This window comes from Paroedura picta, chromosome 6, assembly GCF_049243985.1.
Source record: "Paroedura picta isolate Pp20150507F chromosome 6, Ppicta_v3.0, whole genome shotgun sequence".
In the NCBI taxonomy this organism is placed as follows: domain Eukaryota; kingdom Metazoa; phylum Chordata; class Lepidosauria; order Squamata; family Gekkonidae; genus Paroedura; species Paroedura picta.
Genome location: NC_135374.1, coordinates 27155537 through 27170254, shown reverse-complemented (window position 1 = coordinate 27170254; position 14718 = coordinate 27155537). Strand labels below are relative to the sequence as shown.

Below are 14718 nucleotides of genomic sequence, written 5' to 3'. Positions count from 1 at the left end.
ATGTAGAAAATAGAAAACTAGTGTATTCCAGGGATTGATGTCAGTTTACCCTAGTTTACTCTGTAGTTGTAAGGATACAGTAGGGAGAAGAATCATGTACTCTTTAGATGTATGGGATAAAAATGTAATAATTATTTCTTAAGAAGTAAGCGCATGTTATTTGAGATATTACAGGAGACCTACATCAGGAGAAATTATAACAATCTGGCTTTTCTGCAGATGCAGTCAGGTTATCATACTGCATATGAAGAGGTATGATCACTGGTGCTTTCGATGGTGGAAGGGCTTTCCATGTGTGGAGCATGAATTCTTTGTCTCCTATCCCCAAAATGATCCCTGGAATACTGCTCCTATGCAATGGTATGAGGGGGCATTGGAGGAGTAGCAAGAGAGGGGGAATGCGTAAAAAACCTTTCCCATCTATAGAAATCCACTGGTAGTCACAAGCCATAATGAAGAGTTGATTGCAGTGATGGATCCTGTTTGTTAGTTTTAGAACTTGAGGTGAAAAAGATGTAGCCTGATTTTCTTATGTGGCATTTTTGATGCCACAGTACTTAACAGCTATTGTCATCTTATCCATTTGGTGCTTCTTATTAATTGTGAAACAGCCTTGGGGGACCAACGGTCCGGCCTCTCCAGGGCCAATCAGGGTGCAGCCAGCTGCACCCTGAGTGGCCCTGCCCCTACAGCTCTCACCCTCCCTCACCAAGCCCTCACCCCTTGCCTCACAGATGTGCCTGGCTGTTAGAACAAGGCACATTTGTGACTCAGCTGCTCCACTTGCAGGGCCCCAGGTAAGAGGACCAGCCGTGGGGGGGGGGGTAGAGGGAGCGCTTCCCAAAGGCCTGGAAAGCACACCTGGGCCCTTGCAGAGGCCTCCCAGAGACACCGGGTGTGCTTGCCCCCGGGAAGCGCTCCCTCCCCCCACTTCGCCCTCAGTGCTTCCCGGCGGCCTGGAAAGCAGCTGAGACACTGACAGGGAGGACCCTTTCAAGCTAGTAAGGGATAAATCAAAGTGCCGCCATAATGAACCACCTCCCTCCCCTGTACCACAAAAGCAGTTTATCCTTGTAGCATGTGTGATGGGGCCCCCATAAACTCCATGGTGGTGTACAGTTAGGGGTCCTTCACACTGTGATTGTTAGGGGTCTTCATGCTTATGTGGCTTGTGGACTACAAGAACAACAACCAAAAGCTGCTTCCAAAGTCCCTTCCATGGTAAGGGTGCCCTGCTGTTATAGCACAAGTAATGGTGAAAGTTGTCCTGTGTTAAGGCCCCCACAAATCCTTAAACTGGTGTGATTGCCCCATAAATCCTTAAACTGGGGCTGCCTGAACTGCCTCCCTCCATCATTCTGTTGTTCTTAACTGAGCGTGACATTATCAAGAGTGCTGAGATTCTGCACTTAAAAATCCTTTGTTCTACCTTCTCAGTTTATTATAACTGATGATCAGCTAAATTAATTGCATTTATTAATTATATTTGTATATGCTTATGTAGCTTGCGTGCTTTCAGGGTTTTTCTTTTTAAGCTGCACAATAAACAATATGTCAGAGAGCCAGCGTAAGAACACTTCATTTTAAACATTTTTTGCAAGCTGTTACCCAAAGAATAAGGAGATGCAAGGACTCCAGTAACACAAATAACTACTACAGATGAGCTCCATTCCATGACTGTCTTTATGTAGCTACCTGATCCTGCATTGTAGACAAAGGCATGTTACAATGTGATATTATGCATTCTTCATGATTAATTAGTTCCCAGTGGGCTTTTGCTTGTCTGTGGCGCAAAGGGCCCAACTTTTCTGTGACTTTTCCCATTTCCCCCCACAGTCTTTGTTTACTTTTTGTAGAAACACAGGCACTGTAAAGGTAGTAGTTTTCCAAGCTCTCTTTACCTCACTATGCCTCTACCCGACGATCTACTCATCATTTGATTGGTATTTTCAGTAAATTCCATTAAGGTTTAGATGATGTTAGCATTGTAACAAGCCACATACTGAGGTAGATCAGTGATTCACTTCTGCGTTTAGATATGATTAACACCAGATTAATTTACTACTCTTCCCCCTCTGCATATGTCTGACATGTTTTCCTATCGGGGTGCCAAGTTGCCTTGACCATCACTGACATTCTGGATTAAGCTCCTGCTTTCTCAGCTTGACTGAAGCAGACTAGAGCTAGGTGCTCTTGCCTTCTGAGTCCCCCTCCCCCTTTGTATTGAGTATCATTTAAAGATCTTTATTAACTTAAGCCCTGTTAAGATAGAAGATTGACATGCTAATCCAACATCAGCATTTATATTGATTTTCAGTGTAAAAGTACAGAAACAAGCTGCTTATCTCTGTTCTGTTCACACTGTACAGTGGGGTATTATTATTTTTAATTCTTTTCCACTTACAGTCAATACAACATAACAACTGTTTACGCTCCAGACTTATGTATCTCTGCATAATTACAGAGGAAAATTTAAGTGAATAAACAGGCATGCCTTTCTTGCTTAGATTAATGCCCATGGGAATATAGTCAGCACCAGAAAGAAGATTGACTGGAGGAAGAGGGAGGAGGAGGAGGAGGAGGATAGTTGGTTCTTATATGCCTCTTTTCTCTACCCAAAAGAGGCTCAAAGCAGCTTACAGTCACCTTCCCTTTCCTCTCCCCACAACAGATACCCTGTGAGGTGGGTAAATAAACACGTGCAGTTATAGAGGCTCAAATATAGCTCTAAGCTTTGGACCTCAAGACAGGACATTGGAGTAGATCCTGAATGACCCACTTTTACTATGTCTCTGATTAAAAGCTAATTTCCCCAAACTCAGTTTAGGAGACATTAGCTAGTTATGACATTTTGATTGTATGATCCATTAGCTGTCACAATCATGTCAAGACAAGATCATACACACTTGAATATAACCAAACAAATGGTATATATAGTTATGCGTAAAATGATCAAGTTTAAAAATAGTACAGTCAATAAAATACTGAAATAAAATTGGCATTTTAAGAGAAGACAATAGAGCATTAGAAATGTTTGTATAAGTTGGACCCAGTTTTTCTGGCAGCCAGTGCAAAAAGTGTCATTCTATTGGAGACATAGGCTCTTTATCTGAGAGCAGAAATTTCAAATTGTAGTTCCCCGGGGCAATGGTTTCCTAATAAATTTGTTTCCCAGGTCATTGTAGAGAGGACAGTCTAGGACATAGTATATGAGGTCCTCAATTGCCGCAGATACAAAGCCAGTCTGAAGCAGGGGGTGTGTTTCGTAACAAAGGGTCTGCGTCTTCAGATTGTTGCTGTGATGAGACTTGTAATATGGAAAACTAACATATCTGTGACATATCTACAGATGTAAGTCCTCATATTATTGTCATCACAAAGATAACTTTGGGGTGCAAATGACTTTGGGAAACTACAGCAAAGTCAGAAACAACCCTTGTTAGTTGTGAAGTCATGTCCGACCCATCGTGACACCATGGACAGGCCTTCTGTCCTCCCTCATTCCCCGGAGTCCATTTAAGCTCGCACTGACTGCTTCATTGACTCCTTCCAGCCACCTCATTCTCTGTCGTCCCCTTTTTCTTTTGCCCTCAATCACTCCCAGCATTAAGCTCTTCTCTAGGGAGACCTTCCTTCTCATGAGATGGCCAAAGAAACAACCCTAAGAGGCTGTAAACTGAAGAAAGAAGCACCAGAAGAGTTAAACCAAATCATAGCACATCAAATGAACATTTATGAATAGTAGTTTGTTAAATCCAGTTTCCAAAAATGATATATGTTACAGTAAAATCTATAGCACAAAGGCTGAAAGAAGATTCCTGTTGTGCTCAGATGAAAAATTCTCCTACAAGGTTAATAAAACATTAAAGTAAGGAGTCAAAGATGTTCACAGTCTTGGAGTCTGGAAACTAATTACATGGTTAGGCACTCTTCCTTTGAGGTACCAAATACTATTGATATTTGACAGTAATAATTCCAGTCAGCATTCTGATCCAAAGCTGAGGGCTGTGAAAGACATAGAGAACCTGACACACTCCATTGGCTTGTGGATTGATTTTAATGTTGGGGGAAGGCAAACAAAAGGGAGGTATGCCTGTAGAGCTACACCAACCTTTTGAATCATTGGGGAAACAGCTGTATGCATATACAACCAGAAAATATGCTTGAGAGCTCCAAGCAAGGTACTCCGTGAAGCCTCTCATCCAATTATCAAACGACCTATCACAGGAGGCAACCTCCTTCCTCTTTGTCTTGTCCCGGCAGCTGCTGGTATCCCCCCCAGAAGCCTGCTCCCGGATCAGTGAGAATAAATCAACGAAGTAGCCCTCTAAGGCTCTCTCTCGTATTTTTGCCTGTAAATATACCCCTGGAGGTGCTTCAGGCGCCTTATACTTGATGGGTGGGACCTGTCTTTTTCAGGAATTCCCGCTTTTGTCCAGCAGGCGTTGAGAATTGGACCACCTAACATCCATCCAAGTCAGTATACCCGGTACATAAGCCCCCTCCAGCCAATACCAGCCCTCCCGATGGACTTCATTTCCCTCTTCCCAAGAATAGGACTCACCCAAAGAGGGACTACCATGCATAGACCGTTTACTCTTAAGTCTTACTGATCCATGGTGCTTTCAGCGCCCGGATCCATGCTCCTGTCCCCTTTCTTTTTGGGATCGAACAGCTATCACCTGTGCTGGATCCTGATGAGGAAACGTCTCGGGCGGACCCGTGATGTTTTGACTTGGGGTTTGAAAAGCGCTCCAATGCCCTGGCATAGCCCTGCCAGTAGGATGCGCTGTCATGCGGGGACCTGTCGCTAGATCACAGGCCTGAACCTGAACCTGATGCAGAGTTGCTGGTGCTCAGAGAGTCAGAGCGTTCTGAGGTCCTTGACGAGGACTCGCTGGAATGCTGGTCACCCCCATGCTCCCCATGCCTGGCACTGCTAGGCCCTGGCTCCCTGGACCTTGCTGACACCCCTGATGGAGGTGGCCAGGATCTGCACCGCTCTCTTGGTGTATGCTGCCTCACGGGGGAAGCATCCTGAACCTATGGCTCCTCATCAGAGTCACTGCGGGGTGCCCTGTGCCTGGCTCCCCATTTATTGCTGGAGCCAGATCTTTGCTGGCCAACTAGCTCAGCATCCCAGGATCTGACTTGTGCGGGCTTTGGCCATCTGTGCCCATCCCCTCTGCTTCGGCTCAAAGCCCACTGGCCCCCATGGGAGCCCTCCGGTTGACCCTCAGGCACCCCCGTTTTTCTACTGCCCGGGGCTCCACTCACGGAAGCTCGGGGAGTGGGAACTGCTGAGAGCCAGGCCTCGCGTGCCTTAGGCGCACTAGCCCGACGCTGCGTCTGGCGGCCCTCTGTGGGTGTCATGCCCTGCCCCTTCTTTTCTTTTTCAGCCTTTTTTTGAGGCCTGGCACCCCGGCCCACCCCCGCCTTCTTCTTAGCAGCCAAATGGACCAGGCTACCTGGGTGGTACAAATAGGCATATTATTCTCCCCTGCGAGAAGCTACCGTGGCAGCCTGATTCCCACTGTGCCCACCTCCCGCCCTCCCGAATATGCAGGCAAATCTGGAGGGGGGTGTCTGCTCCAATAATAGGCCGGATGGGGGGGTGGATACTACCCCACTCATCCTACCCTGCTCTAGTCACATGATCAGCCGCCCGCTAGGCCGCTGCTGCGAACCCGCTCCGGAGCAAGGCAAGGATCCAACCGTTGCTTGTCTGCCAAGCTGTGAGTGGCAGGAAGCCGGGGGCCGAGCTTAATCCAGCCTGCAGGCCCTGCCCCTTGAGCCGCTCGTGCCGCAAACGAGCCCAGGAGCTGCCTGAGCGAGCCGCTCTCCTCTCGCCTGCCCTTCCGCTGCCAACGGGCGGCTGGGGTAAGTCCTGCCGCCTATTGATACTTGACAGTAATAATTCCAGTCAGCATTCTGATCCAAAGCTGAGGGCTGTGAAAGACATAGAGAACCTGACATAGTCCATTGGCTTGTAGACTGATTTAACATTGGGAGAAGGCAAACAAAATGGAGGTATGCCTGTAGAGCTACACCAACCTTTTGAATCATTGGGGAAACAGATGTATGCATATACAACCAGAAAATATGCTTGAGGGCTCCAAGCACAAAACATCTTGTCCAGTAGGATCTATTTTCTCTGGCGATTTGTTAGTATATGAAAGAACAAGGGCAGCATAGATAATACTTTCAAAGGCACTGTGGATTCTACCATTACATAGGATGTATTTATTATCAGTTTACTGCACATATCACCCTGCTATTGCTTAATATTTCCATTTTTATGGCCATACTATGTTATGCCTAGCATGCTATGCTCATTCAGATTTTGTAATCCTAGTCCTAGTAGTTTTCTTGTTGTATGTTTCCTCATATTGAATGTATTGGCATACTGTATGCTTATTAGATGCTTCTTCATATGAATTGTTATCGATCCACAGTGTTTAATCTGCTTTAAGTCTTAAATACATTAAATAGTATAAGCAAATATATTAGAGTCAATCTGTGCATAAAATATGGCTAAATGTATTCATTTGTTCCTTCTAAAGCTGAGTTAACTTGTTTGGAAAGGATCAGATTTTGTCCACTCTATATGAGTACCCCACCTCATGGAAGGGATCTGAGTAGTAGTATAGATGCCTGTTTTAGACAGAAAATGCATTTTTCTGTTATAGCCTTACCTTCCGAGCCAATTTGGTATAGTGGTTAAGAGCAGTGCCCTCTAATCTGGAGAACCAGGGGTTTTTTTATTACAATTTTTATTAGTCTTCAAAATTACATAGGAAAAGGAAAGAATAGGGAGGGAAAAGGGAGGGAAGGGAGTCAAATAGCTTGCTAATATGTCAGTACTAGTGTCCTTGCCCAATACTAATCATAACCACTTATACATATACTTAAACCTATTACTGATTTGTTAATAAATTTCAAATAGTAATAAATAAATAAATTCCAATGCTCTTGAAATTCTTCAGTCAGTCTTTTGTTGACCAAATTAATTAATCTGTGGCCATTTTGCAAAGTTCCTCCATCTTGTCCAACCAAGCTGACATATTTGGCAAGTTCTGGTTTTTCCACCCTTGTGCAACCAACAGTCTTGCAGCTGTAGTGGCATGAAAGAATAGTTCTTTTGCCTGTCTTGGAATTGAATCTGGTATTATACTCAATAAATAACATATTTTCGGGTTATCATGAAAATTTACATTTTTTCAATATATGTATATTAAACCAATTTTTTAAATCTGTTCTCATCTCCACCACATGTGATGAGACAGTTGTCCCTGGGAAGCCCCTAAGGAAATCCAGGGTTGCAAGCAATGGCCAACCACTTCTGAAGTCTTTTGTCTTGAAAAAATACACAGAATAGTCCCGGGGCTAGAAGGGACCATAAGAGCTTTAAGAGATGGGATATTGCAATTGAATGGCTTGGTGCCTAAAGGACAATAAAGCAGGTGTCAGGGCAAGCCTGGGAGGAGGGGGGGTGGACTTTCCAATGGTAAAGTAGCACACCAAGACCCCTGTCTATGTGTAAGGCTTATCATTGAAGTCAAAGCCATAACAACAAACTAAAACATAGAAATGCATATCACATTGAGTGACATGTAACCACAGATTCGCTTTGTCCACAATACATGGTGAAAATAGAGTAAAATCAATTAATGGTATAAAATATAGCTTAAAACTACTGTTGCAAAGTGAAAAATGAAATAAAAGAAGAATTGTGAATAAGTGACAATGACAATTCCTTTTCCTAATAATTATAAATGCGGAGATGAACTTAGCAATCACTAAGGTGACAGGAGGGAATACATCTGCCAAAAGAAATATTATTTTAATCAGAATCAGAAACTGTAGTCAATATTGTATTGAACTATTGAACTTAATTCAAATATTATTTCATCACTAAATATGGTTATAAAATTGAAGTTGCGTGCAGACAACTCACCCTACCAGATTAGCACTCCTTGGGGTATGCTACTAATAGGGAGCCAGAACTTTACCAGCAAGGGCCAATCAGTTCAAATTGCACTCTGCCAATGAAGGCCAATCAGTTATAATTGTGTGCAGACAACTCCTTAACTGATTGACCCTCCCTGGAGCTGTGCAACCTATAGGAAGAGAGCACTTTGCCAATGAGGGCCAATCAGGTTAAATTGCATGTAGACAGCTCACTTCCTACCTCCCTGCCACCAATAGGTAGCATTGCTTAAGAGTCTCAGGTGAGCCAGGTGAACTGACAAGGTAGGGAGCTGCAGCTGGAGGCAGGGCAGAGGAATGAGAAGCTCCTGCAACAACTTTGGAAACTAAGCCCTGGTTTGTCTGCAGTTCCATTCCCTCCTGCTGGTCAGAGATGGGAGATATGATTGGGAGATGTGAGGGGTGGGAGGAAGGCACACTTCTCACAACCTTCCCTGCCTGGCTTGGAATTTAGGAGATGTGGGGGTTGGGAAAGAGGTAGCCCACCCCTATAGCCTTCCCCAAACAGCCTGGTGTCATATGATGACAATATCTCTCTGCCCCAGTTCAGTTCTGGGATTGGTGTTTTGCTGGGATCCTCTGATTTGATGTTATTTAGTGTATTGATGATCAATAGTGCTGCAGGTGATCTTGTTACTTCTTGGTCCTAAGTTATGCTTTCCTAGGAGAGCCCCCATCTCCTTCTTAATCTGGACCATTGTTTTGATAAATTGTTATCTGTATATGGTATGCGCAAGGCCAACTTGCGCTGTGCTATCCTTGGTAATTTTCTGGAATGTGCCTCTGATGTATTTCCTGTGCTATTTGGTTCTCAAACTTCATTCTGTGAACTGCCTGTTGGTTTTGGCTTTTGGAGTGTATCCCATCATTACTGGATTGAACAGTATGGGTGAGCTAGTCCTTCAGACAAATAGAATGATGGTGAGTTGTAGTTGTTCCATGCCTAGATAATAAATATAGACTAGAAAAGAGCAGGAGTCCAGAAGCACCTAAAAGAATTACATAATTGACAGGGTATGAGCTTTTGTGAGTCACTGTGGAAGTCTAACAGGCCAGCTTAGGCTGGTCCATTTTGCTTCTCCCAGATGGCAGCCATTTCACAAATTGAGTTTGCTCTTTTGTGCTTTGAAGTTGGGGGAGTGAAATAGATTGGTGAAATGGCTTGCAGCCAATTGAACCTCACAGCCATTTCAGCAGTCCATGTCATTTCCCTCCACTTGGAAAGACCTTTCAAGCTGTTAAGTCTAAATGACAGCCATTTCAGCTTGTAGGCATTTGAACCTAACAGCTGATGGGAAGACTGCCTTGTTCAGCTGTTAGGTTTCAATGGTCCAAACCTCAAATCGAGCCAGACAAAAGGTTCAGAAAATGTTTTGAGGGAAGCACATCCCCAAATCTCAGGGTTTTTTTGGGAGGAGCATATACAGGTCAGATTTGTGGCTAATTCAGTGTCATGCCCATTCCTAGACTAACATGGCTACTCATCTATACTGAGACTAAATGTGGTCTTTATTGTCATCTAAACACTTCACAGTGAAAATTCTTGGACCAGAATTACAGGCTGAAAGAAAACGTGTTGTGCTGTACAATACATTTGTGTTATATAAAAAGAAATGTTTTAAAAGATCAGTGCCCAACAATTATAAAAAGCATTCTCCTTTAAATAAAGATAATTGTAGTGACTAAGTAATGTGTCATCAAGTGAGTTCTGGTACTTTATATTACATTTGTATGTTTTTTGTTGGACCTGATTTATGATTTTTTAGGAATTGTATGACTTTAAAAAAGATATAATGGATATTCGTTTTCTGGAGGAAACGTTTTTAGGGAGCGGGTAGACTAGAGTAGCTGATCCCAGGTCTGGCCTGGATATCTCCAAAAATTATAACTGATCTCCAGGTTAGACAAGAGAAATGGCAGTTGTGGAAGGTGAATTCTATGCTATTATCACCCACTGAGGTCCTGATATTCTCCAAACCTTACCCCGTCCAGGTTCCATGTAACCCATGGCCAAAAGAGACCCTTTAAGCACACATAGGCTTGTGCAAGTGTATCAGAGCATGCTTTTTCTTTCCCTTGTAAGCAACTTCTTGTTCAGTAGTGGATGCTGGTCTTGAAAGCCTTAATGCCGTTTTGGGTTGCAGCATGACAAATGATTGGGGAATAATTTCAGATTAAGATTTTAATAATTCCCACTACTTACCTCACAGTCTCCTGTGTCCAGGTTCTGTAAATTTCCCATATATTGTCATTTGTGTTTATCCCAATAGATCAGATTGAAATGTAGGTTGTAATGTACTTGGCCAATAGCAATTGTATTTAAGTACTTTCGATACCTACTAAGTACCTAAATTAAATACTATTCAAATTGATAAAAGTGCAAGGCTTTTTACCTTATATTTTCCATTACAGAATTTTGACACAACATGTTAAAGTATTACCATTATCAGCATGATTATTGCTTGTGGCATTCTCTGTAAAAGTGTTCCATCCTTTTATTTCCTATGTAATACAGCTTTAAAAGGTTTCTGCCCCAGCAACCCTTAGGAATCTGAGCCATTTTCCTGTGAAAGCTTTGTGTGTCTGTGAGATTTGATACCAATTTCATACCTTTAATTTCTTATTTCAGGTGATGTGCCTTCAGGATTTTTTTGGCGACGATGACATATTTATTGCATGTGGACCTGAGAAGTTTCGTTACCAGGATGACTTCTTGCTAGATGAAAGTGGTAAGAAACTCTAGTTTTTCCCACTAGCATAATTTCTTTTGTATAAGGCAGGGGTAGTCAACCTGTGGTCCTCCAGATGTTCATGGACTACAATTCCCATGAGCCCCTGCCAGCAAATGCTGGCAGGGGCTCATGGGAATTGTAGTCCATGAACATCTGGAGGACCACAGGTCCTGCTATAAGGCTTGGTTTTCCTGTGTGAATGAGAACTAAGACTGTATGGAACCAAAAGATGGCAATAAGGCTGCTAACCTAGAACATGGTACAAAATCCCTCTCCAAGTTTCTTTCAAAAGCCTTGCAAATTAGTAACAAACTAAAGGATTGTGAAGTGCTGATAAATAACCGTACTGTAGTAGGAGGACCTAAACTTGCTAGCATTTAAAAAGTTTCCTAAGCTTTAGCTCCATGCCATTATCTATGTGCTAAATTCTGTTAAATTGCTTCCAGTTTATGGTGACTCTGTGAATTAACATCCTCCCAAACATCCTATCATTAACAGCCTTGCTCAGGTCTGAGGCCTGTGGCTTGTGATGTAAGTCTATCTCATGGTTGCTCTTCCTCTTTTCCTGCTGTCTTCAACTTCTTCTTAGCATTACTGTCCATGTGGTTGCCAACGCACAAATCTTGGGCAGAATTATAGACCTAGTACAGAACAGACATAACTATTAAAGAACAAGGAACAGAAGACAATTATTAAAATGAAAAGACACAGAGATTGTAATCTCTGAAAACTAATCTCATCTTAATTGGCCAACACATCTGGAAGTCTGGTTCCCTGTACCAGTGTTTGTACTTTACCCTCTGACTGGCAATTGCCATAGATCAGATTTTCGTGGCTCAGATGTCTCTTGAACAGTATAAGAGATTAAAGTTAGAAGTGTTACGTTTTCAGTTGTCAGGTTTCTGTAACCTTGATTATTGTGCCCCAATGTAAAAAAAGAGAAGGGTAGTTGTTCATAATTCCCCATCTGTTATATTTATAGAACATTGGCTAATGTGCTAAGCAGCTTTTTGGCTGTGCTCTGGAGAGCAGACTCTGCTGGTTGACTTGTTTTTTCCACATGTAAGGAAAAAAAACACTCTTTTGATAGAAAAAATTGACCCAGTTTCTGGGGAACATCTGAAACTATGCCTGTTTTGAAGATGTGGCACAAAGACTTGGACTTTGAGAAACCTGTAATATCTGAAACTGTTGTCTATATCTGAAGATGTGATTTTGGATAGCAGTAGATAACATGCTGGGTTCCATATATGGTGTTTGTGGTGTCTTTAGCTAGTACAGAATCTCTGATTCAAATTGGGACTAGAGGTCAAGGACAGATTTAAGGCTTCAACTCCTGCCTTTTTCCTCATCTAAATCTAAGACAACACCTACACCATTCTTAACTATGTCCAACTCCCTGAAGTTCATGATGAACGAACTGCACTTTCTTAGAAATATACCAAAGCATAAATATATACGAACCCTGTTTTTATCTTCGGCCACTAAAGGCTTCTTAAGATGTTCCAGTACTTGCAGTTGAAAGGAACATCAGTGTAACATATCATGTGCAACTTGTATGGTAATTATTTGCCTCACATTCAAAGAGTTAGGACATTTATGGGCTAGGAGTGAGGGTTAAACAATAGTTATTTTCATCCCATAATATTAGTAAAGTAAATGCTGAAATATTTCTTGTTTGTTCATAATATCTCAGTTTGGGCACATACCTTTATAATTTACAAAATTCTTTTAGTAGCACCTTCCTATTCTCATAGGACAAGATTTTGCTAATCCAGTGGTGTAAATTACTTGCTAGAATGCCATGACAATTAAGAAGAATTGCATGATTGAAGGCTCTGGTCAGCTCAAGTACTCTTCCTGCTTGGTGTTCTTGCCCCCCCTCCTTTAAACTGGCTGAATTGTGGCTGAATTGCAGTTTAAGTACTACTGATGCAGCTGGTTTAAAGTACAGGGATGGGTGGTTCTGCTTGGATAGGTCAGAAAAGTACCCAAATCCACATTGATTTGGGTACTTTTCAGCTTATCTAAACCGAATCCCCCGTCCCTAAACCTGGGTTGCCATCTATCAATCTTAGAAGACGGGAGCACTCAAAGTAGGGCCTTTGAAGATGACTGTAATGGTTGGGTAGGTTCATAAGGGATTAGGCAGTTCTTGAGGTATGTTAGCCCCAAACTATATAGGGTTTTGAATTAGAAGTTGCCTCTGTTTAATACCTGTAACAAGAGCTTTACACATATAATTTTAATATTACAAGGATTGTGATTGTTTGAAATGGTAGCCCTACTTAAACAACTTGTGTGGGCAGATACTCACAGAAACTGTAGGGATTTCCACTCCTCACTGCCCTTTTTTTGTTCCATCAAAGCAGAATGCTTTATTAAAAACTGTGCATTAGTTTTTCAGAACCTTACAGTTCTTATCAATTTGTCTTGGACTTTTTCCACAAAGAAAGGCAAAATAACCCATGAACAGAGATTATGGTTGTATATACTATCCTTTATAGAATAATAGAATCATGGCCCCTGCCAACTCTATGATTCTATTATCTAGTCCAACCTTTGCTCAATGCAGACTTAGCCGCATCCGTACCACCTTTTATTTCCATTTTATTGAACCCTGACTACTGCTGAATATTCTTGTGGAACCTGCAACACTCTCATGATGTGCGACCATCACACATCATATATAACTGTTACTGTATACAAGTAGTAAAGGACATTTTAAAATGGGCATGGGGCCCAACTCCCCAGGAGGCTAGGGAGAGCAGTGCAGCTGGGGCAGAGGGTGCTTGGATGGCCTCCCAAAGTTCCCTGGCTTACCTGGTGATGGCTCTTCCTCTTCCTGGTAAGTTCTGGGAAATGGCATGGTGGGGAAGAGCCTCTGATTGGCCCTCAGTGTGTGAGAGCTCTTCCCCTATTGGGAAGAATGTTCTCTGAGTGTGGTCCAATCAGAGGTGCACATCATCAGTAGGATGGCACATTTTTTATGTATAAAGAAGATAACTACATGTGACTATAGGCTGAACTGTATATGTATACTTCTGTAGATTGTGTATGACTAGTTGAAATGCTGGAACTCTTATAATTTCTGCATATTTAATCTTTTTGAAAAACAATTGGGGATAAATTATTAGGATCAAGGATCCAAACGGCATATAGACAAGGACTCCATTTTACGGATTGAAATCACTAGCACCCTAGGCACTTATTAGTTGCAGTAGACCTAGATGTTTTCAACACAATTCCGGGATCTTTTTCCTGGCCACTGAGTTTATCTTCCAGGAGGAATTAAATGGAGCTGAAAGCCACTCATCACAGGTTTTTCACTGGTTAAATTAAAATGTGAAAGTGACTTAGGAAATAGCTTGGTATCATTCAGTCTCTAAAACAAAGTAGATCTTAAGACTTAGATCTTAGAGCCCAATGGAATGTATTCCATTCTTCTTAGAAAACATCTGCCATTTCCTAGGTGGTTGCTCGAGATTATAACACCTCCAGGTTCACCTGGAGAAAATGGCCACTTTGGAAGGTGGACTGTATGGTATTCTACCTCATTGAGTCCCTCCCCTCCCAAAATTTTCCTCCTTTCAGGCTCTACCTTTAGCATCTCCAGGTATTTTCTAACCTGGAGCTATCGACGCTGCCTTAGACAATGTACAAAAACCCATGAATTCTACTGCTGAAATCCTGGAGTTTCTTGATAGCCCGGGGATGATTTCCTGAATGGGTGGGAGTTAAGTAATTATCTATATATTTTAAATATTTGCTAAACATTTATTGGGTAATATATGGTCACTAGCTTCAAAGCCCGTTCTTAAGGTGGCTTTGGGCTGCAGCTTGCAGCCAGATCAAGTGGGGCGGGCGGGGCTGGCCAGCTCATTAGCAGGGCTGGGACAGAGCTCCTTAGGAGGCAGTCAGCAGGCCAGGAGACCCTCATTAGCAGGCCTAACCTAGCAGGCCAGGAGGCCCTCATTAGCAGGCCCTCCACCCTGAC

General features: G+C 42.6%; 1 protein-coding gene across 5 annotated transcripts in view; it reads left to right on the top strand.

The window, feature by feature from the left end:
- DCLK1 (doublecortin like kinase 1) overlaps window positions 1-14718 on the top strand; it is a 260706-nt gene that overhangs the window by 118335 nt on the left and 127653 nt on the right. For all 5 annotated transcript variants that reach the window (XM_077341856.1, XM_077341855.1, XM_077341858.1 and 2 more), the window contains one exon: window positions 10619-10718. In XM_077341856.1, coding sequence (XP_077197971.1) covers window positions 10619-10718 — 100 coding nt within the window. The remainder of the gene's footprint in view (window positions 1-10618; window positions 10719-14718) is intronic.